Genomic DNA, 25,167 nt, shown 5'->3' on the forward strand with positions numbered 1-25,167 from the left:
GGCTTACAAGAAAGCTGAAAGACTTTTAATAGGGGCATGTTGTAATGGGAAAAAAGTGAATGGTCTTAAAATGAAAATGAGTAGGCTTAAGTTAGATATTAGGAAAAAATGAGTGTGTTGAGGCACTGGAACAGATAGCCCAAAGAAGTTGTGGACCCCTCATCCCTGGAAGTGTTCAAGGTGAGGATGGATGGAGCTCTGAGTAACCTGGTCTAGTGGAAAGTATCCCTGTCTATTGCAATGGAGTTGGAAATAGATGGTCCCTTCCAACCCAAACCATTTGACGATTCTATGTAATATATGAACCCACTTTATGTGGCTTTTTGCCATGTGTCAGTGTACTATGAGATGATCCTTAAATTGTATAGTTCATCATGTCAAAGAAGAGTCTAGTTTTCATTATATAGTCATGGAAACAAATAGGGAAGCAGAAAAATCACGGAGCATTCCGAGATGGAAAGAAGGGACCCACAAAGATCACCAAAGTCCAGCTCCTGCACAGGACAGCCTCAAGAATCACACCATGTGCCTAAGAGAATTGTTCAAATGCTTTTTGAGCTCTCAGGTTTATTTGCTATGTTTAAACTTAGTTATTACAGTTAATTTTAGATTTAATTATAACTTTTAAATTCTAGCAACTGAATTATGATCACTGTTCTAGCATGTCACACTTTTATTTTCATGCTGGACAATGTGTTTAAACTAATAGATTTTAGAGGACAAAAAATAATATGATTCCGCAAACATAAGTTATTCAATGTTTATACTTTTTATCCTTTTTTTTAGGAATGTCTGTAAATCTCAGTTTGTGTTTGTAGTGATTTTAGTAATATTTGTGTTATATCATTGATGTCCGTTTTCCCATGTATGGTACATTCAGCTTCATGCATCTTTTGCACAGTCAAGTAGCACCTCAAGTTTGACAGCTTGAATGAGCTCATTTAAAAATGGAAGGAATCAATAATGTAAGAGAAGTTGTGTTTTCCCTAATAATGCAAGTTTTGCAGAAGAAAATTAAAATATTGTATTACACTTACTCCTGATTCTCTATGATGGAATAATTGATTTTTATAAATTAAGAATTACGCATTTCCTTTTCTTAATTAAATGTAAGTTGCTCCTTGCTCCTATTAGTAAATAAATAGTAAATGTTTTGGGGGTTTTTTTCCTGTATATTGTACATTAGTTGTAAGCTGGCAAATCCAGTATATTTTTAAAAACTAATAAATTCTCTTAATTCATCATATATATAGATATAGATATATGTTTAGGAGTAATCAAATAGCCATATAAAATGTTATATCTGTAAATGTTTTAAATATCAAATATTTTTCTTGCCCATTTTTTTGTTGTGATTTTATGTCAGTGGTACCTTTACCCAGTATCTTTAATGACAAGAAGATTTGATAAGCTTTCTTTCCATGGACTACTTGGAACAATTCATTTTAAAGTACAAGTGTAATATGCAAGCTAATCTGAAACCAAATTTTCAAGGCCTACTGCTTATGTGGTAGCAAGCTTCAGGTTCCTTTGTAGAGCACATTCAACGCTGCCCAGTTGTTCTGCTGGAATAAACACTGCTACTTATTTTCATTTTACTCCAGGTCATGGACTCTTCATCTGAAAGCTACAACAATAAATAATAATGTGCAAGGAATGCAAGAGTATACTCTCTTGAGCTTTTATCATGCTAACATCATTTAGAAATTTGAGCTCAGACTTAGCATTACTTTTAGTCTTAAAAATAAACTTAAGGTTTTCCGAGTGAATATTATATATTAATGGTAATGTGGAAGGCAAATATTATCTTAATTAGCAAAACTAAGACCCATTGTGCTGTAATCAGTGTAGTTCAGTGTTAAGATGGAAAATCTGGAATATCAGTATCTGTTATTTGGTGCAATAAATCATTGTGTTTAATTTAGATTAATGAGTTTTACCTTAGGTTCTAGGTCCTATGTGGCTTAATGCTGCTAAAATACTGTTTATGTCTTTAAAAGCACACGTGTGAAAACTTCCTTAGATTAGATGTGTCTTTTGGTTTTTTTCAGCTTTGGAAGAAGATAATCTCACTAAAAATATTTTATAATGTCCTCCATTGACCTTTTATTATGTCCTTTTAAAAAACAAATGAGGCATAAAGAAGAAAACTGTTTTTTCCTTGACTCCTTGTTTCATTTATCCTCACAAAAAGTTGATTTGTAACTAATAAAACAAAAGAGGACAAGTGTTTCTGGGTAGAGGAACAGGTTGAGGATTATTTTGATGTAGTCAAATTTGCCAAAGCCTGGTGGCACTTGTCCTAGAGCACATACCAAGACACATCAAATTTTTATAAACCATCAGCAGGCTCTCTCTGAGGATCTGGGGGGACTCATACATTTTCAGAAGACTTGAAGAAATTATGTTCTGTATAAAAAAATCTTGGTGTTTTCCCATGCCTCAGTAATATCTACAATAATAATAACAACACAAGGTATTAAATATTTATGCATGTGTACCTTAAGGATTACTAATGATGAGAAATTTGGACTTAATTCCTTCATAGTTGGGGTAAATACCTCTATGGATAAGTACAAAATAGTAGATACAACATAGCTTAATTTAAGTGACACTTCATAACAATATTTTTAAAGTAGAGAACTATACTATAGAAAAATATTTTATTAGATAGACATGGTTTATTTGATCAAGCAGGACTACCTCATTTTGCCCTAATCATTGCCTTTCAATTCAATGGAAATATCTAATGGAATTTTATAGATAATATTCTGGTTCAAAACTTCTCATTGGTGTTAAAATTATCATGAATGAGTAGAAGCTTAAATTGAAAAGTAAAACCACTCTAGTTTGTGGCAATGCTTCAGAGGGCTCAGTTGTTGATTTTGGTGCCAATCATTCAGCAGTGTTTTGGAAGAGCATTTAGGGGATCTCATGAACCACTGTGGCAGGAGTTACCTGCATATTGAACTTAGTTCAGGGAGACCTAACACTGGATGCAATTGCTTTAAAACGTTGTCAACTTTAAAGTCCTCTAGGAAAAGCTGCTAAAGATGAAAACTCATTATTTTTACCTGAGTGACTGCTTTAAAAAGAAGTAATCAGGAAAAAAACAGAAAATAGTGAAGTTTGAGACCTATAGGATGGAAAAGCTGTAAAGTACTTGAGAAGTGCTGATAAACAGGAATGTAATAGCAAAGAATAGCCCTTATTAATGTAGTGCCTAAGATCCGTGAGCTGATAAGCAGAGATAAGGGACATTATCCTCTGTTCCTGCTTTCCTGTAAATATGAAGAACCCACTGGAATGAACCCTAATGGGAAAGAAGTTCAAACAAACAGGTTTTAAGACTTTAAGCCCAAGTGGGACAAGTGCTGTGGAGCATGAGAATTCAGCCAAGGCCAGTAAAAAGACTATTATGCCACTTTTCACTGTTAGGCCCCAAGCCAAGCTGCCCCTCAAAAAACCCCCCAAAACCTGAAATAACCTAATGGAAATTACCAGAGACTACTGTGGGTAAAGTGGTGGAGTACATGATCTTACATCTTATGTAGTCATGTAATTAGGGTTTTCTTAAGATTCAAAGTACATCTTTAATAGTTCTGGGGTTTATGCAAAAAGAGGCAATTTTTTTCTTTATTGTGTAGCAAGATGTTTTCTCCTACTTGCCATCAGTCTTCCTTAGTGATTGAAAATGATGGGCCTCAGTGAATAAAATTAACATAGCTATTAGTTACGTCTTGATTGCATGACACTATATACCTAAATATTGAATTTAAATCAACAATTTTACCTGAAAACCAGGTTTTCATTTATCACACAAAAATTACTGCAATAAATTTTGACTAGTTTAAAGATTATAATTTTTAAATGAGTAACCATAATGGATTGTAATTTGGTGATCTGTCACCTCAAGAATTAAGAGTTTAAGTAGCTGACAGAGGAAAAACAAATACTTCTTAGTTATATATACATTCTAAATAGGGGGATAGTACCCTTCAGTATTTTCCAAAAAATAATCAAAGAAACTTTGTTAACAGGAGCTAATTTTAGGCCACTTTAATCACTAACTAAACTTTCTTTAATTGATCTCATCCATTTCTTTGAAGTGAAAAATGAATAAGTGCTCTAAAATAGACGATTGAGTGGCATTTGGGAAAAATTCTCTCCCTAAATTTAGAGTAATTAAAGCTTAATTATTTAAAAGATAGATCAAAATTTTTCATCTTAGGCAGGTAAGCTATTTTTTCAAATGATTTAGGAGTTTATTTAGTTCTTAGGAAACTCATCCTGACAGAGTTGAAGAATTAAATAGTATTAATTCATAAAATGCATAATGAAAAGTACTGCTTTTTGACAGAGTGCATTCTTATGGATGGTCTGATAATGCCTTTATGTACATAGAATCCTTGGCTGCTAACAGTTTGCTAGATTTGCATGCAAAGTGTTTGAAAAGAGCTTTCAGACCTTCGTATCATTTTAGATAAAGTGTGTGCTGAAAGTGTTGATGTGAAGGTCTAGCCACTGAAGCTTCATACCCAAATATCTCTGCAGAAAAATTGCACATTTTATAATAATTAGAAAGCAATTTAGCATATTCTCTACTTGTAGTTAATACATGGTTTTCAGAATATAGGAAATTGAGAGTTTTACAACTGGGTTTTTTAATAAGAATAGATATTCAGGGATTAAGTCAGATCCTTGAGTGTCATTCCTTTTTTTCCCTAACTGAAATATAGTGAGAAAATAACTGGTACAAATTATTAAGAAGTATCTTAAGGGTACATAGCACTGTGCTATGATAAAATAATAGGTTGCAGTCCCATTTCATAAGATTGCATTTTTCATTTTAAGTTTCTAAATTTGGTTTCTAGGTGGTGAAAATGAAGTGTCAGAGTGTCATGTTACTTACGGCTCTTGCAAAATCTTTGATGAACAAAAGAATAAGCACACTGGGGACTTAAGAAAAGCTGGAAGACTCCAAAAGGTCAGTTTAACTGAACATTTGCTTTGTTAAGATCTTCAGTGGAGGATCAGAGTCCCTTTGTATATACAAAAATTAAAGTAAATTCTCTTTTGCAGTATCAATTTTGAAACTTTCCTGAATCTCACTTTTCTTGAAATATTATGCTCATGGTCTTGGTGTATACTGATAAAACTGAGCTCTCTGGTAACTTGTGCTGGCTGAGTTCATGCCAAGCTGACATCGTAAAGGAGGTTGGCAAGCCAGCTCAAACCGAAAATAGCTGAAAAGCCACTGAAGTTACCTGAAAAGATGCCTGTCCATTTTAGAGGAGTTCCTAAATGCAGCAGGTTTTTTTTATTTGTTTTATACTGGATCATTGCCAATGGATGTTTCTGCTGAATAAGGATTTATGCAAGATTTTCTTTTAGGTTCTGATAAATTTCTTAATTTAGTATTTGAGCTCAATTTAGCTGTAAAAAGGGGAGAGAGGATTGAGTCAGCACTGAATCTTTTTTAAAGTGTTTTCCTTTGTAAAAGTCTTTTAAGTAAATATAAAACTGATCAGAAAAATAAATATTAGTTCTTATAATCAATAAGTAGCAATTCACAATTGAAATGAGTGCTGTGTTCTTTTGAGAGTGGAAAGTCCTAAAGCACTAAAGGATGTCTGCTGTTTTTAACGATATGAAATAAGTTAGGTGTTTCATTTGTAGATACTGGTGGAGTTTAAAAGAGACTGATCACAGATTTTGAAACTTTTATGTAAAGGTTTTGTGCAGGTGCAGTTACTAAGTTGTTCAACATTATAAACATCCTGAAGATTGGATATTAATCTTCATGGGTCAGTGATCTCTGGATTAAAATGATTATTTAACTTGTCTGCATCTTACTACTTTTTAGTTTTTTTTAATATTTATTCCCTTTATTTTCCTAAATATATTACGTATAAAATTAATAACTAGAATGTGTAAATCACTCTAGAAATATAGAAGCATTTAAGACAATGTACTCTTTAGGCTAAAGTATCTCTCCAGAATAGTTTCATTTCCTGGCACAGAAATCTGACTAAAGCAGCTGCATGTAAATCCACAACCACACTTAATGGCTCTTTCTAAGGGTATTTGGAGAAAGTGCACTTGGAGATTTGTCAGGGTTGTTGGCACTGATTCCTTCTCCAGTGAAATTACTCAGCAAGACCATTATACATCAGTCCTAATTTTGACTAATTTCTCTTTTGATCCCAACATAATTATTGTACTGAAGTGTTGGGAAGGTAGAATTAGAAAGAAATTATAAATGTGACTTTGTAGCCAGAAAGGCTAAGGAAGAAATACAAATGATAGCACGGTTTGAATAATTCAAAGAAACCAACCGGGCTGGTATGCCAGAACACATTCTTTCCTGCAATAAAACCAAGCTGAGACCCCTCATCCCAGCCTTATAAGGAAAGGTCTGAAGGACCCTGAGATAACTAAAAATATGCAAAAATAGCGATTTCTATAGGTTGTACACAAATGTTACTATATTAGTATACTTAGAAAGATTGGTTAGTTAAGGAATAGAATATTCAAAGGTATAGGTTATATAAGTAGTGGTATAGAAGAGCTCGGTCTCTTTTTTGCTTTTTTTTGCTCTTTTTGCGCTCTCTTTTTTTTCTCTTGCTTGCTCTTTTTCCGTCTCTTGCTCTCTCTATATCTCTCTACCCCACGCCCTGAAATAAACTTCTAACACTTAACTCGATTATAGAGGTCTTTGCCGTGTCTCTGACCGTCCCCAGAAAGCGTCTCCTACAGATTGGCGAGCCAGCCAGGAGCAGATCGTTTTCTTCAGCTGTAAGAGACCCTCATGGATGGTAACTAACACTTATCTGTCGTGCCTGCTTTCCCAGTACCGTGAGCAAGGACCACGCTGCTTAGCAGCGAGTTGGGCCGAAGCTCTTTAAAGTTGCAAGGGGAGTTCCTGAGTCCAGAGACGCTGAGGATCGGTGTCTTTTGGAGCTCTGGGAGGCTCAGCCCGGGATTGGAGCACAGCGAGGTGCCTGGCACCGCTTGGTGCTGTGCTGGAAAGGGGTTCTGAGCTCGCTACAGTGTTGCAAAGCAACAGCTAGAAGCGGAGCTTGGTGAAGGAACCCGAAAAGCAGCGTCTGGAGCCGCAGCAGGGGAGCCTGGCCAGCCCCCACGAGAAGCTGGGATTGGATACGCTGTTTTCTCCGGTACTGAGGTTAGTGTGCACAAGTTTTAATCATGGGACAATCTTACTCTGTTCACGACAGAGACCTCTATAAGCGACTAAAACATTTATTACGCTCTGAGTCCAATAATTTACCGAAACAAGAGCTAAAAGATCTTTTAGAATGGACTCTACTTAACTTCCCCAACGCTGACCGTTCAGCTGTATTTACTAGAGATTTTTGGGACACGGTCGGTATTAAACTCTTTAATAATATCTCACACCGCGATATGACAGCCACGCAGCTGGTCCCAGCGTGCAGAGCTCTCGTAGAACTCTTTCATAATAAGCAACAACCATCAGTGGCTGTCGCGTCGGATCCAGTCCCTACTACGCGTTTGTCCCTGGCCACGGAGACCCGAAACGTGGCCAGGCCCGTTCCGGCCCCCCGAAACTCAGCGACTCCGGCATCCGCAGTCTCGCGCGTCCCTTCCCCACCCCCCCCCAGCCCCCGTGATTTCGCAATCTGTTCCGGTGATCCCATCCCCCTCGGCAGACCCTGCGGCCCCCGCCCCTGCTCCCCCTCCCCCTCCCGATACTGTTCCCGCCTACAAGAAGGGAAGCCATCATCCTTTGCAACGCCAAGAATATAAAACCCTACCGCACATCGAAGTCTGCTGAAACCTCCACACCAGCCAGTGACCCTGCAAAAAAGAGCCAAGAAGCAGACGCCCAAGCCTGATCTACGCAGAATCTTCAAGAAGAAAGTGATCTACCAGAAGCAGCTCAAGAAAAAAAAATAGAGTTCTGTCGTTTACCCAAGTGCATGTTGTTTTTATCTTTTTGTTTTACTCTGTATAGTGATAATTGTAGTTTTAATAGCTATACCTTGTATACTCCAATGCATGCAGAAACTAATGAGTAGAACCGTATCTAATATCTTAGTTATTCATAGACAAAACGGGGGAGATGTTGGGAAGGTAGAATTAGAAAGAAATTATAAATGTGACTTTGTAGCCAGAAAGGCTAAGGAAGAAATACAAATGATAGCACGGTTTGAATAATTCAAAGAAACCAACCGGGCTGGTATGCCAGAACACATTCTTTCCTGCAATAAAACCAAGCTGAGACCCCTCATCCCAGCCTTATAAGGAAAGGTCTGAAGGACCCTGAGATAACTAAAAATATGCAAAAATAGCGATTTCTATAGGTTGTACACAAATGTTACTATATTAGTATACTTAGAAAGATTGGTTAGTTAAGGAATAGAATATTCAAAGGTATAGGTTATATAAGTAGTGGTATAGAAGAGCTCGGTCTCTTTTTTGCTTTTTTTTTGCTCTTTTTGCGCTCTCTTTTTTTTCTCTTGCTTGCTCTTTTTCCGTCTCTTGCTCTCTCTATATCTCTCTACCCCACGCCCTGAAATAAACTTCTAACACTTAACTCGATTATAGAGGTCTTTGCCGTGTCTCTGACCGTCCCCAGAAAGCGTCTCCTACACTGAAGAGTACAAAATATACTGAAGAGAAACATAAAGAAACACGAAATTCTTTTTTATTGCTCCCCTTTTCCAGATCGGGCCTTGCAGTCAGAGGTATCTTTAAAAGGTTCTACATGGTGTCTGCTTGTAAAGTATGCTCTGTGAAGTGTTTAACAGTAACAAGGCTAAGCAGGTGCTAGAGAAAATTCCTGTTCAGTGTTTTGAGATGGCTTCTTTTATCCACCCATTTCAGCTTGGTGTTAATACCATTTCACTCAAATATCAATAAAATTGCAGTGCATAATTTCATTCATGTCATTAATGCTTTTTAAAACTTACTTTAAAGGTTTTCATTGTCAGCTTGACTGTGCAGATTCATAGGGAGACAATTTTGGCTGAAAAGTAAAAAGGGAAAAAAGTTCACAAAAAAGTGCTATGTGATTAACCAGATGCTATGTTTGGCAATGAGACTGCTGCACTGAAAAGTTTAAATTTTAAGAGAATATTGTTTTAAACAAAATCAGACTATGTAAATTTTTGTAAATAATTATGTTGTAAAACCTCTCTTATACCAATTAAAACATGTTCTTGAAGCTTTATAAAAGCAACCAAACATTTTACACCATTTTTATTTAATACTGTTTTTTCCAGTGGCTATGGCTTAACATTTACATTGCCAGTAGTTAGTAAAAAGTTGCAATGTTTAAGTTAGAAAATGTTAGTTAGTTTTCTTTTGCCTAAAGAAAAAACTGGGAGAGAAATGGCACAAAGATTTTTAAAAATATAATTTTATTGGATTATAGTATTATGAAGAAATCATATTTATTTAAATCATAAAATAAATTCTATGCTAAAAATAAACTGCCTAAGAAATGCTATTTCCTAGATGCTTTGAGGTATGTATTTCCACAAATGTGACTGTGACTCTTCAGACAGATTATATTCCTAGGAATCTGTTGTGTGATCTCTTAAATTCATTACTTTGCTTCCCAAAACAAGAGACACCTATGTAAATTACAGCTATCTTTTTTATAGAAAAAGGTTTTGAAATATAATGCCTCAAAAATATTTTAGATGCTTGCAGAATGTAATTCCCAGATAATTATTTTACTTTAGTTACAACTATGCTACAGTGAGCACTACAGTTCTAACTCATTCAGTACAGCGAATGCATGTCAGTAGGCCTTTGGAGTTCATGATGTGATGGTAAATATTAAAAAAGCCATGAAAAAACATCTTTAGGAAACATGACTAGGTCTAAGAGTTAACATTATTTAATTCTGTGTTTCTTTCAATTTTTCATTTGTAGTTTCTTTAATAGAAATTAAGTCATAGGTTCTGTATTTCTCTGCTGCGCTATTGAGTTATGCTTTTGTTTTCTTCAAAAACTCATGCAGGTTGAGTTTCTTGTGTTTTGTTTTAGATGAAGTTAAAACTAAGAATCACTTTGTTCAGATACTTGTATATCACAATTTTAGATTAAAGCACTAATAGTTTCTTTATTATACTCTTTATATAGGCACGGTTAATGTACTGTTAATGTAGAAGATGTCTAACCAAATATATGTAAAATTGTACTATCAACAAACAAAAGCGGGGAAGACAGAACAGTTTATAATGACAGCTGCATACACGTTTGGGGAAGATAAGTAAGATTTTCAAGAATCTTTAATGGCTTCAGAAAAAAATTATTTTTGGATTTAAAAAACATCACCACCACCCCGAAAACAGAACTTTTGGTGTGTTCAAAGGCAGTGAATCCAGACAGATTTATAAAATTGACTCTTAGTTTTGAGACAGAGTTGGTAAGGATAAATATTGTTGATTAATGCTTGTGAATGTCAGCAGGTGGCTTCCCTGGTCTAGAAATCTAAGTTGATGACACTGGGTTGCAGGGATAAAGTAAATGCTTTATGCATTGTGATGTGTTTCTCAATTAGTCCATGAAATTGAATACATAGATCTTTGTTGTTTTGCATAGGGGGGACAAAGTGAAATAAGTAAAATTCATCTTAAAGCCAAAAATGTATTCAAACAAGTTATTTATAGTAGTGGTGAACTGTTCAGTTCTCATTTCATTGCTTACTGTCACAAAAAAGTTTACATTTATCACAGTGTCTGTTGCATGTCACAAATTAAATACTTTGTACTTTAAAAAGATCAGAGATGCATTGTTATTAACCATTTAACTGTCATTTTTATCCAAATAAAAATTTGCTTTATAGTTTTAGAGGGATATGAGAGGTGATGGATGTCTTTAAAAGCATCTAAGAGTCTCACAGCATTAAAAATGCAATTGGAATAAATTGTAAAGTTAAAAAAAAGTTTAAAATATTATTTTCTGAGTGAAAAGAAACTCTTTAATCATGTGAAAAAAACAGTTAAGCATCATGAGGGATGATTCAAAACATATTTTTACAAAGATGACAGTGTGGACTTAACTGAAATTCCTTCAGTTTTGTTTTAAACAGATTAATCTTGGCTTGTATTTCTTTAGCTCTTGGATTTGGGTGAAGTACATCAACACTGATCTTAAGAGCTTTTTTAAGAGGAGATTTTTACAAGCAAGCTAAACTCACGCTGTGGAAGAAATAATGTGAAGCGAGTCATTGTTAGATCCTGTTATCACAATCCTTTTTAAAATTACTTTTTTCATGGCAAAACAAATTTTAATATCCTGAAAAATCTGTAACTATAAAACATGGAGCATCTTGCCAGACATTCAGGAAAGTAACTTTATGACTGTATTTTATATGTGCATTCATAGACTTTCCTAAATTGTATTAGTTTAGGGGACAACATAATTTTATGTTTTCCTTCCAGTTTTGATTTGAATAGGTATATATTTGAAATAATGATGCTTGAAATGTTACTGACTTTGAGACACAAATGAATAGGACAGTGAATTAGACAAGGTGGAAGCTTGCAATCTCCGTTGCAGTTAACAAAGAAAAAATTGGAACCACCTATCCCATGGTTTGGGGAAAATGTTTGATGTAATGGGGGTGGTCAGAGGGATAGCACTGTGAAGGATGTCTATGAATCCCCTGGTTTGGGACAGTTTTAAAAATACTTCTATATGATTGATCCCATGACTACTTTCACTCAAACTTTGCAAGGCAGTTCTGGTTCTGGACTTTCACCAGCTAGTGAATTTGTCCCCCACAATTCTCCCACATCAAGTGGAGGACTTCCAGGACAGAAGCCATACCTTTGGCTGTTTTACCTAACATTGCATGTTTTGGGCCATGTCCTAATGTCAACAGCTTTGTTATCACCCCTTTGGGGTGCTGCTATTCCTGATAGGATTATCTCCTGTAGATGAACCTAATGGATTGATTTATGACCTTGGGTCCCTAGAAATCATTCTCTTTATGATAGGCTTCATATTAGCTATTTGGGACTACCTATTGAAGTGCTGTGGTATATTTCTTAATTTTAAAAAAGTGTCTTTTAAAATCAGTACCTTTCTAGGGCAAAAGGCACATGCTCCTCTCGGCTCAAGCTGTTTCCTGTTGTTCCAGGGACACTTCCAGCTGGTGTTCACACTCTTGTATATGTTGCTGTTTGGAACACTGGAAATGTGCTGTGACAGTGAAACCTGAGGTGGTTGACTGTAGCTTGTCATCTTAGGAGGCAGGATAGTAAAGATCCAGGAACTGCATTGTCCCAGTTTTTTATATAAAATTGTCACTAAATTTCTGTTCACTCTCTTCTAAAAAAGGGCATAAAGGCTTAAGTAGGTGGAGAGTTTTGATTTTTTTTTTGTCTTCATAGAATTCAGGAAAAAAAAAAACACTTCACTCCTTTTTTTTTCCCCAGAAGATTGGTATATTTGGTGACTTTTGATTAAGGGACTGTTTATGTGGCTTCACGTAAATTCAGTACATATTTTTTATTACTACTTTTAGGCAAGTATGAAATTGCTCAAGATCTATCTACAGTGAATGGTAGATAAGGATAAGCACCAAGAATAACATCCGGGAATCTCAAGTTATTTAAAATATATCTATGTCATCTCCATCCTTTTAAATAAAAATCCATGGCATTCTTGGATTTAATGGTGGAAGGAAGGCTTAGGTGCAAAAAGCAAATGCAGCTTTCTGGCTCAGAGCACAAGGAGAATGGTACAGAAACATCGTGCAAGAAGTCAGATCATAGAGTCCATGCTTGAAGCATGCCTCATTGCTGAGCATACGTATGTATGTTGTTCTTTTCCTGTTTTGAGGTGCACTGTGCTCACAACCATCATGCCAGAAGACCACAAAATCCATTGGATTGCAGTTACCTTGGCAGAGAATAATTGTAAAACTGAAACTTGTTTTCCCCCTTGGAATCAGCAACTGTCAGGAGGAAAACTGCTGCTTAGATCCTATTTTTTTTTTTTTCTTAATGCAGCTTTTGGAAAAATGGACACCCTACATAAACCTGTTGGTATCTGGCATGACTCTACAGGCTGGAAATCCTTTTGTTAATCAGTCTCCTTTCTAAATTATCATCTTGCAGCTCTTGAAAATAGTTGAAAATCAATCTGAACAAAAGACTTCCTAAACTCCTTTCCATCAGCATTTGATGTGTCTTCATTAAGATTCAATAATTTGACAAATATCTCTGTCCTTTTCTTTATTGAAATTAAACATTCGATAGATTAATGGTGTGATCTTTGTAGAATTGAATTATTAGCTTACAAACAAATCAGTGTGGAACAGAAATAAAAATATGCAGTCAGTCAAATAGGAAAAAATCTTGCATCATGTTACATATGCACTACAAAAAACCTTTTGTGTTTCAAAGAGTTGTCTGCAAGTATGATTAATTCATAATCCTTCAAGATACTAAAAAATATCTGGGTGGGTTTTAAAAAAAATATTATTATGCCCTTCCTAATATTGCTGTTGCACTTTAAAGTGTGAAGTAAATACTGTTCAATTGTTTACCATATAGTCTAGAAGGCTATAAAGCTTAAAGTCAGGTTATTGATTATCATCAACAAGTGTGTTAAAATCTTGTCAGCAAAGTATTTACTGAAGTTTAAAATCTTGTATCTTAACACAAAGTCAACATAAATCCTGGGTTGAGTCTTTTGGGTTGCAGACATCTTCACCTCAAATTCCACTAGACTCCAGCAGTCTCCAGAAGACTTCTGCTATTCCAAATTAACCTCACGCTGCTAACAATTGTGCAAACCCACCATTTAACAGTTGGGGTCATGCAAAATTGTCCTTTCACTCTTAAAATGGTTTTATACCTACAGCCTGCACAATGGAAATATGTCTCTGTGCCTCAGTTCTGCCAAGTGACCCATTGTGAGTAAAGTTATTGAGCTCCAGTGAAGTAGCTGAGGCAAACATTAATTTCTAATGAGCCTTCCATGAAGGGTTGAAACCAACATGACCAAAAATTGAATGTTGATGAAGTCTTAAATATCAAGCAATTAATTTCACTGAAGCTACTCTACTGTTGCCCACTACCCTTGTAGCTTCTTTTTTTAATCTCAAAGAAAGGCCATAGGGTAACTCACCTGAAGCTTCATGAAGTGCTTTCAGTTGGTCATAAGTCAGCTGTCTGGAAGTATTCTTCACTTCACTGGATCATTTTGAAAGCATTATCAATTTTTTTGTTTGAACAGATGAAACAGATACATTTATATCATACTTTATTTTTTGTTGGAATTATTTGTAGAAGGGTTCAAATTAGTTCTCAGTCTTGGTGAGGCTGGGGTTAGGAGGAAGTTCATATAGCATAAAATTTCAGAAAAAAAAAAGTTAACTGTGCATGACTTTTTCACAGATCATTTGGGAAGGTGAATATATGTTGGACATTATTTGGTACTAATGACAGAAGTAATTGGCACCTTAGTGTTGTCTTTAAAATGTTTCTGCTTGCCTATACAGGTTTTCTCTGTAACATAGTGTTACCCATGATAGCCCTGGTTCTTCTTTTTTCTGCCTTGTGACTTTTTTGGGGTGAACAAGTACCCTTCCTTCACCTAAGCTTTGATCTTAGAATCTAATCATGTTAGAATCTAAACTATAAAGCCTTCTCCTCCCCTTAGCGTTCCACATCTTGAAGTACATTTCTGTCTCACTGGTAATCCTGGTATCTCTTTCTGATACTAGAAAAAGGTTCTTGACCCAGAGGATGGTCAGGTGCTGGAACAGGCTCCCCAGGGCAGTGTCACATCGTGACCAAGCCTGACAGAGTTCAAGAAGTGTTAAAACACTCGGGCACACAGTGTGTGTGACTCTTAGGGTCCAGTGTGACTCTTAGGGTGTCCTGTGCAGGGCCAGGAGTTGGACTTTGATGATTCTTGTGGGTGCATTCCAAATAAGGATATTCTATGGTTTTGTGATTTCCTCAGGTTTCACATAATAAGGTAAAGACATGAGATTTTCCTAGTAAGATACAGTTAAGAACGTGACTGCTGCTTTTCCTGAGTGATGCTGACCAGGGAGTCAATCCCTAATTGTACCTGTTGGAAAGGCTCGAGCTTCCTGTAGGAATGAGAATCGCTACTGCCTGTGCTTGTAGAAATGATAACAATAACGTCATGCTGATTGACGAGGAAGTTTTTTGCTTGCGGTCAAACGATTGGGAAGGAGCACCTCCTCTCTCCTTAATTTTTTGTCTATCCTAATAAAAAAAAAAAAAAATCCCTCTCATTTTGCTAATGATAGGTAAACCTGTCCTTCAAAGTTGTGGAATGCTGGGAAATCTATCCCTTACTACAGTTTTGAATCCCTATGGTTGGAATTTTTTATTTTTCTTAAATATAGTTGTTAGCTATGATTGGTTGCATGTGGAAAACCAAAAATGTCAGAAAGTTGTGAACTCTGACACTGCTAGCCTGAAAAGTCCGAAGCTATTCTGTCTCTTTTATCTTGCAACAGAAGTTCTAGGGGTTCCTATGTCTTCAATTACAGGATTTCTCATTATTTTCTTGTATTTGGCAGTGAAGGAAAAATGATGCCCAGGCACCTGTCACATAATCTAATTTTTCTGTCTTCTAACAGACTAGTTTATTTTTTCATCTTCCCACATGGCAGTACTGGATTTGGTTTGGATAGGCTCATTTTTTCGCATCTTTCTAGGACCAAAGCAGAGGTATATGTTTGGTGAGGAAATTACAGTTGGAATTCACTTTTGCAGCCAGAGGAAACTTGAAAAATATCAGTATCAAAGGACTGATAAGAGAAAGGCCAGCCAGAAAGTAAATTACAGTTTTGAATAATTGCTGTTTAAAAGTACTGAATAGTAATCATTCATTAAAATTACCAATTATTTTCAGCTATGAGCCACAATTACTTGAAAAAAATTAATGTAATACTACTTATAAATTATTTCTAAAAACAGCCTAAAAGTTTTGGGTCCTCACTGCAATCTTCTTGTCTTGGTTTGAAAAAATGGGTGTTTGCTAAGGAAGGCAGGAGCCTCTCTTGAAATGGAGAAATGTAAATCTCCTCCTTCTGAATTATTATAATTTTGAAGTTAAGGGGCTTTCAGGCAAAGATATGGGTGTAGGAATAACAGTTTGTTACTAATATGTTAATAATATGTATAAATAAAAAGCCTACAATTTAATAGGAAAATTAAAATAAAATGCAGTAGTACAAAAAATACTGACAGAGTTAGAATACAACTTGACAGCCTCTTGGTCAAGTTGTTGGTAACAGCTTGATTAAATGGTGGCCACAGTTTTCTTGGAGTGGCAGACGTGATTTTGTTGAAGCAGTGATTTTGCGGAAGGGTGTAGTTTTCTTTTGAAGGTTGTGCTGATATAGAACGGTCTGGGGATTTTTGTGAATCTAGTGGAAAAAGTCTGACTGTGGTGTTCTAAGTCTCAGATTATATCCAGGTCGGAATGCTTTGCTCCTCCCCCTGCGTGGAGCAGCTCACAATGGGATGATGGAATTTTATCAGTCATGCAGTGAGACTCAGTGGCCCATTAACAGAAGAGATCCCCCTGGAAGGAGGATGGGTCCTGGAAGAGATAAAGAACACTGCCCCAACCTGGTTTTAACAGATGGTAATAGAATAATACATAGTCCTGGTTACATCTTGCATTGCAACCTCAGATGCTTCTTAAATACAAGTAGAGTGAAATTAACCTGATTAATATTCCTATGCCACCTACAGATCTGTCTTTTGGTTCATATGCTAATAAGACTGAAGATTATTGATTCTGAAATGCAGTTGTAAAGATCAAAATTGAGTATAAGGGTACTAAACCAATTACAAAAGCATATAATGGACGTACAATAGCCAGAGAAGAAAGGGATTTGAAGATTATAAAACAGATAGTATAATATACTCTCCCTTAAACTTTCTTTGCTCATACATGCACTGGTTTTTTCCTACCTGCCTCCCACCCTCCAAAAGTTCTTTATCCCTTGTATATTGGCCAAACCACCTGGGGTATCTTGTTGAGTCCTGAAGTTGAAGATCTTCTTTCACTCCACTAAAACTTGTATCTGAGTTTGAGACTACTCTGAGGCTTATTTCTTTCAGAACTTCAGTCAACTCTAAGGCACAAGAGGACCACTGGGACTAAGTAATACACAATTTAAAAGTACTTTACTTGAAATAGTTTCTTGAAAAATATTTGAGACCTGGGTTCTTGATACAAAGACAAAATGAGATCTAATATAGACAGGCTGGAATTTAATCAGTGACAAATATAAACCTATTCCTATCAAATTAATTATTTGCATGAGTACACTTTATTCATGAGAACTAATCTGGAAAAACATTTTATGGTCTCATTTTCATTCATTTGTCACTTACAAAAAAGAACTCATGACATGCTTAACAAAGCAAAGTTTGAATTCACCTTCTTGAAAAGCAGCTTGTACAAAACAGGGCTTTTTTCTTCCAGCTTTTTTCTTCTTCATCTCCAAGAAACATCAGCTCAAACTTAGACGAGAGAAAGAACACATTTTGAGGTTGGATACCTCTTTTGTGCTGTAGATCAGTTAACATATAGGAGGTATCACTTTTAAGCACTGGGGAGATTTACAATACTGTTTCCTTCTAGCTACTGAAATGAATGTTCTGTATTTCAGATGACTTTGAAAAACCTTGTTGTTGGCAGACACTAAAGAAATACTTAATGCAACTGTGCTTCTAAGAAATATATAATGGAAAGCTGAAGCTGTCAATTATAATGAAGTCTGTATTGCAGACTTCAAAAATAATTCAGAAAGAAGTGTGTGCTCTGATTCAGAGTATGGGTATACAACTCTTCAGGACTCAGAGATTAATGGTAAATAAAAGGGACAGTTAACTTAATACCACCTTTTCCAGTGTTATATTAATAATAATCCTGCTAAAAACATGCATTAGAACTCATAATGATGCTCACCAGATGTCTTTTTGCTGGTCAGAAAAGAAAATGCTAACTTTTTTTTTTCCAATAAAAGTAACACGTAAAATAAAACAGACACAAAAAAGCACAGAAGAAAAATTGCATAGTAGGGGGTGGGGGAGAAAGCAATTAACTTGAAAAATGTAGAACTGAAAATTAGAACATAGTTTGGCTAAGTTTTCCACTTGGTTACTGTAATTAAAGAGAGCTGCTTGTCTTACTGAAGCAATAAAACAAAATATTGTCTGCTTAGCAAATGACCTTTAACTTGCAAAAATATGCAGTTCTGAATGCAAATGAAATAATAGCCTGGAAGAAATTAAATTTATTTCCCATTTTTACATTTTGTGTGTACCCTTCTGCATTCTTGAGTCTTTGAACCATTTCTAAGTACACTGACAAGACATTTGTTCAGAATACTCACTGCGTCATGTACATGATGTGTTGTAGCATAAAAGCTATAATTCAAAAACTGACCTTGCAGGGTAAGGTCAGGACAGGCTGTAATTTCCTGATTTGTGTGGATCCAGTATTTTTACTTACCTATAGGCAAGGTATTAAGGGACTGTTAAAATTTCTGCTCTGAAGCTGAAGAAGCAGCTGCAGGATCTCAAGCTGCACTGGCCTTGGTTTATAGTATGGCTTCTTTTTAACTCAAGTTTGGCAAAAATAGTAGTGTGATTAGTTACACTTCAATAACATTTATAAAAAAAATTGCAAGGAAGGATATTTTTCTGAACTGACGCATGAGGATCTACTTTAGAGCTAATACTACTCTCAAGAACCTAGTATAATTGCTCTGTGTGGATTTAACTCCAGACTTTCAGCCAAGGAGCTTGAGTGTGATGGCAATGAGGCCTGGCTTCCGGTAGTCTAGGAGAATATCATGACTGTCCTGAAACATACGCATTTGATATAGATGAGTTTTTCCACCCAGAAAGACTAGACAGGGCAAAGCAAAACCTTGTTTTTAAGCCCTGTCTTTTGCCTTCCTAGGCTGCTCCATCCCAGAATCCTTTAATCTCATGAATTTATGGAGATCCTGCAATGTGTATTAAGACAGTATGAGACATATACTCATAATAATGTGGCTTCACATCTGATTTTAATTATCTGACCTAACCTGTGCAGTGCTTTTGCCACAAGAACCCTTACTCAGTGTGTTACTAGAAATCTTCTTTGAGTACTTATTCTCAAATTTTGAATGTATGTAACTTAATACTAATATATTCATGTTATGATAGATATATTTGATGTATATTGTTGCAGTGTCATTATTTTTGCACAAATTTTTTACATATAAAACTCCAGTGTAGAATCGAGTTGGAACTTCCAAGAGCAATTAAATGTGACTGCTTGGTTGGAGTTGGAAGTAATGCAGTAGAAATTCTTTTGTCTAAGAATAGAACTAAATTTGATCAAGATAAGTGTATATTCTTTTCAGTTGTCAGGCTAGCAGTAGAGTAAGACATCATCAGTAAGTATTGCTGGCAACAAGTTAGTATTTGGAAACTTGTATTTCCAAAAATACTGCGTCGAATTTCTTTCAAATATTTCAATGCAAAAGTTTTATCCTTTTTTTCTTTTGAATTTTTGTTCTGTTTTATTGTTATTTGGGTTTATATTTTCACAGTGTATACGTAGTCAGTTTGAAGTATTGTAGAGCTTACATAGTGTGTTCTGAGTGCATGTTTATCATGAATTTTAAAAATTATTAAATATGCTGCATTATGTTACTTCTTAAGATTTAAATAGTATCTGGATTTTGTGTTTTTTAAATGTACACAACCACAGAATGAAATTACCATATGTATGTTGAAATGACTACTACTTGTGTTATCTTTAATCTAATTTGTCAGTGGTATCTAAATTGTGCTCTATGCAAAGAGTGTTCATATAATGAACAGTCATGGTGCGCATTATTAGTCTACATTCTATTAGTCTAATAGTCTACACAGGTAATTCCAACTCTTTCCTTAAATGTGAAAAATTACTTGGATAGAGAACTGTTCTGTGCTGATAACAGAGGTGAGAAGGAATTGCATCAGATTTCTCTCTTCTGTTCCTTTTTGATTCATTACTGGGTAAAACGAGTTGCCCTGGAATATTTTTTTTGCCTGTGCTCCCAGTTCAAAATATTTTTGTACTCTTAACTCAGAGCATTACTCAAAAGAAACTGAATTTTAGTAGAGACTTTGGGAGCTTACTACTTGTGGTTGTTTGGTGGCAGAAGTGGAAGTTAGTATTTCATATGGAGCAGTAGCTATATGGAGAAATAATTTAAATTCATATACTGATTTTGAAAATTAGAAGTAGTTTTTTGAAATCATTGTATAAAATTGAGTCAGTCTGCTTTTTCTACAGAATTAAAATGTTTGTGTGTATATATATTTATGCATGTTTATGTAGCTACAAGTAATTCTTAGCTAAGATGATCAAAATCTCTTTGTACATATGTTTTTTGACATAGTCCATATTCTATGTAGTTATATATTTCTCTGATTCTGCTAAAATTCATGTCCTCTCCCACCTTTGTGCATACTGGAGGCTTTCAATGGTCAGTGGTGATGAACTTCCTCCTCTTCTGACCTCTGTAATAATAATTCTTCCCAAGCTTATTTGAAGTCCGTATGGGGCAAACATTCCTGCTTCTCACGTAAGCTATGGGGAGTATTGCAGAAGGGAGGGGTGCTTTTTAAGGTGTCTCAGAGTAGCTGATTTGAGTATTGCCGTATTCTTTGAGTATACCCTGTGTGTGATATTACTTGCACAACTTTTATTCAGTAGAAAATACTGAAGAATGAAAGAATGTTTATTTAACCTTGACATAAAATACTGAAAATGTGCCAAGAACTCCCAAAAATACACTATCAAAATAAAAACAAAATAATTAAAATTATACTTCTTGTTTCTCATGTGTCCCAGACAGTTTCTACCTTTCTTTAGGAAGAAACTGGAATTTTAAATAATAGGTTTTCTTTGTTGTGGGTAAGCTGCCTTTTCCTTTCCATCTGATGAAAAGTTAGTAGACCAGTACTGTTTTTATTTCTGTGGCAACTCAGGTTGGAAATCCTTTGCATTTTATTTTTTCTAAAAAAAGCTTACATTCCTGTCTTCTGTATCGTTTGCTGTGACATAAAACATGATTGAAGGGTTTTCCTTCCTTCCATGCTATCAAAGTTTAGTATTTCTAGTATATGTGTTAATTAGTACAGCCTCTTCCTCAGGTGATATTATAGTTGTGAAGTAGTCTGCACCTTTTAACATAACATTTTCTAATTTAAGGGGTTTTTTCAAATGTTTTTTTTCCAGATTTTTGATGTTTTCTTGTTTCTTTCATGTCTCTAGCTAACAAGGACACTAGTTATGACAAGTATGTCTTCTGAGTAAGTATTAACCATTTTGACTATTTAGTCAGCCCACCATTTAAATTTCAATGTTGATATTTTTTTTATGCCTACAGAAAGTAAAATTTAACTTTGGGTTCTGCACTTTATTTCATTCTGTATTCTAGCTATAAACTTGTTCATACATGTATATGTAGTTGTTATTTGTACTGTATATGTATGTCTTTGTTGCTGTGGTGGAGACTGAAGTAGATCCATAGGTGAGTTCAAAAGGGCTTCAGAGCAATAAAAGTAAAATTTTAAGCAAGTTTTGAATTTATCTGAAGGAAATGTGAATAGTTGTATGTGGTAAATGGTTCAGCCCAGCACAGGCTTTTTGCCATACATTTTAATTATTTCTATTTAAAAAGTCATAATCTGAAACATCAGTTTAAAATGTTTTATTTCATACGAATAGTTGCAGAATAAATATCAGTTGTAGGCTTTTTAGTGACTTAGTTTCAAAACATCAGAAGCAGCTGCCACTGCATATTTTGGGGGAGAGTTAATAATTTTCTGGCATGCTCTTATCATTCTCTTAAAAGTCTTAAAGCGTAAGGAACATCCAACAAAAACATGATTCCATATTTTATACTACACTTGCTTACAGTTTTTGAATTCTTTTTCAAAAGTCCAGATATTTATACTACCCAAAAATCTGTTTCAGGTTTGATGTAGCTAAATGTTGACAGTTACATGGAAATATATACTCAGAAACAGCACTTAGTGGCTATGCTTTCAGAAGTTTTTGTAAAAGGTTTTCAATAGCTGTTAACAAGTGTACTTATATATGTCAGAAACATTAAACGGAATTAATATTGTTCTTCTATTTGATGTGACTGGATGCTAGTAACACCAGAACTATAAAAGTCATGCACAATGCAGAATCACTGTGGAGGAGGTAAAGATCACCACTACAGTGCAGATAGAAGGGGAAAACAGAGGCTGTGGTCTACCTGAAACAGGAGAATAAATGCTGGATGAGCTGGGGAATTTATTTTGTTTTTAAAGAGGTCATTAATATATTATTTCTTTCATGTTCTTATATGTTGACTTCCCCACTACCCAATTACTGTTTCATTAAATTAAATTGTTGGGGGATAACAATTGCTTTTCTTCAGAACCTTACCATCAAGACTGCTTTTGGCTGACTGCAATTGTAGGCATTCATCTGCATGTAAATGGGTGAAGGGAAAAGGACTCCTTCTGAAACAACTAAAGAACAGAAAACACTCCTCCAAAACACAACCCTGTGGTCAAAATCCAATTCTACTACCCAGTAACTATAGCCTCAAAAGTGGTTCAGTAGAATTTACATTTTAAGGTGCATGAATTCAATGGTTTCATGGCATTGGGTTTTGCAGTGATATTAGATGCTGCTCACTGATTCACAGCCACACAGCTAATTTTCTGATTTAAAAATTCAGTGAAATTTTGCTGTAAATTTTCATCCACCAATTTTTTGCAGCTACCTCAAGTAGAAACTGGTAAGTTGCATGCAGTTTGTAAGATGTCTTCGATTCAAGACTTGTACAACAGAATTTTTTCTTCTCCTTGTAAGGAATTTTGTATAGACACAGGAAGAACTTAGAAAAGGTTCACTTAAAGCATGGAGCGTATGCAGTCCGGGCAAGGCCAGCCCGTATGGGTTGCAATGTTGCAAAAACATTCACTTGTATATCAAGCTAAAGCTCATAAAATGAAGAGGGAATACTAAGAATTCTAGTAACAATCAAAGCTATATAGCCAAGGCCAGAATTCATACTGGAGAGAGGGTTAGTCATAGGATTTTTTTTAAGTGTCTCAACATACAATATCACCTTTTGATTTTATTATGAGATTAATTTGCTGCACTGCTTTCACTATTAATTTTTTTGTTATAAACTTCTTGAAAAACAGATTGCTCCAATTTTTGTAAGAATTTTTTTGCAGTTTCATTTGGATTCTGCTAAGTAATGTTTGTTTTAGCTGGGATATTTTGGGAGTTTTAAGAGACTTCCTTTCTGTGGAGTTAAATGTAGTGAGAACAAAGCAACCCCAGAGGCTTCTGGAGATGCTCTGAGTGCACTTGCATTGTGTGTGCGATTAACTCACAAGTTCTGCCTTAACGAATCACCACTGTGATAGGTGTGACTGTGTTCAAGGTTGTGCCTTGTGTTGCATGGACATTTCCAAGTTAGTGTGAGGAGCAGAGAGGCCACCAGAATTTTGCTTTCATTTACAGATATTTAAGGATCATTTATAATTGTAAAGTAATCATTAATAAAAGCAGTAAATTATTATCATGCAACAACTTTTCTCTAGTGATACCAAGATCTTCCTTTTTTCATAATTATATATTTATGTGCTCCTGTGTAGCTATGTAGAGAGCTCAAATTAGAAATTCAAAATTAGAATTCCAGTTATGGATGACCATTCTGGACTTTAGATCTTATTTTATATATATTTCATTATAATTGTATTTAAAGATAAGTGAATTTTTAATTGAAACATTGGCATAGATATGTAGGTAGAAAGCCAGATAGAACTTTATGGCTTCTCTCTAGATTTAGACACAGCATTATTCAGATGCTAAAAATCTGGTGTTTCCTAATGAAAAACTGTTAAATGTGCTGTGTCTAAATATTTACGTTTCTTGGTAATAATTTTTATAGTACTACAAAAGAAACTAAGATTTAGGCTCTGTTGTGTTGGGCACAAACAACTTAATAGATAATTGTGCTTTCAAAAGCTTTTATTTTAAAAAGATAGATGTGAGGGGCTAAAGGACTTTGATCTGCAAGTAGATGTGATTTTGTGATAATGTAAAAGGGTCTGTTTGGACTCTGAAGAGGCTAATGAATGTAAGGCTAGCAAGTGGGTAGAAGACTTAGTGAGAAAAGGATAAAAAATGTTTAGTAGGGAAAGAAATGAGGTGAATTTGAATTAATTTGTGTTGTGCATATATGCTTTTATAATTCTGCCTTCCTCCATTCAATATTGCATGGGATTTTTTACCTTTTCTTCTTTTTAGGAAGGAAAATACAGTAATACAGATTGTGAATAAACTTGGAGACTTTTTGTTGTCAAATGCAGTGTGTGAAACAACAAGTCATGTAGTTACTGGGAGTCCTCGTCGTACCTTGAATGTTATGCTGGGAATTGCTCGTGGCTGTTGGATTGTTTCTTATGAATGGGTAAGAAATGCTTTTTAACTTTACTAAACAATAAATTAAATTTAGTTTGTATAGGTGAAATACCAATCATGCTTGTGCCCACATTACATGCAATAATGCCAATTTTAACTTATTCAGACTTACTTAGAGTTAGTTCAGTTAGATGAAATTTGTCTTTGTGAAGATCTGTTAGTTTGTTGCAGTTTTTCAGTGCTTACTTTAACCAAAGTATTCCTGTCTTGTACCCCATTATCTATTTTAGGAAGGTCCAAGGACTGATCTCATGGATGAGAAACTCATGTCCCATACATTATTTTTGGACAGATTAATTTCTGCTCAACATTAGTCAACTCACATTATTCAGACTGAACTTTTTATGTCCTGATATATTTATGTTATGTTCTGAAACATGTATTGTGTAAAAATTAGTAAAAATTAAGGGAAATTCTTGGATATTTCACTGCAAGTGGGAAAAATGTCAAATAGAAATAGTAGTGACTGGGTGGGGAACTTATCTGTCAGCCCAAGCTTAAACCATCTCAACTGCTCACTGTAATAATAAAGATTAACCACTCAATCTAACATTGCAGATGACAGTTTCTCAGCTTTCCTCATGCTTCCAGAGCTGTAAAACATAGATGTTAAAA

The 25,167-nt window shown here is 35.1% G+C and overlaps 1 protein-coding gene across 3 annotated transcripts in view; it reads left to right on the forward strand.

The window, feature by feature from the left end:
- Window positions 1-25,167, forward strand: part of MCPH1 (microcephalin 1) — a 132,341-nt gene that overhangs the window by 18,238 nt on the left and 88,936 nt on the right. For all 3 annotated transcript variants that reach the window (XM_086876030.1, XM_086876031.1, XM_086876032.1), the window contains exons 9-11: window positions 4,875-4,987; window positions 21,328-21,365; window positions 24,379-24,541. In XM_086876030.1, the coding sequence (XP_086732156.1) occupies window positions 4,875-4,987; window positions 21,328-21,365; window positions 24,379-24,541 (314 nt within the window). The remainder of the gene's footprint in view (window positions 1-4,874; window positions 4,988-21,327; window positions 21,366-24,378; window positions 24,542-25,167) is intronic.

This window comes from Cyanistes caeruleus, chromosome 2 (genome assembly GCF_971803275.1).
Source record: "Cyanistes caeruleus chromosome 2, bCyaCae1.hap1.1, whole genome shotgun sequence".
Classification (NCBI taxonomy): domain Eukaryota; kingdom Metazoa; phylum Chordata; class Aves; order Passeriformes; family Paridae; genus Cyanistes; species Cyanistes caeruleus.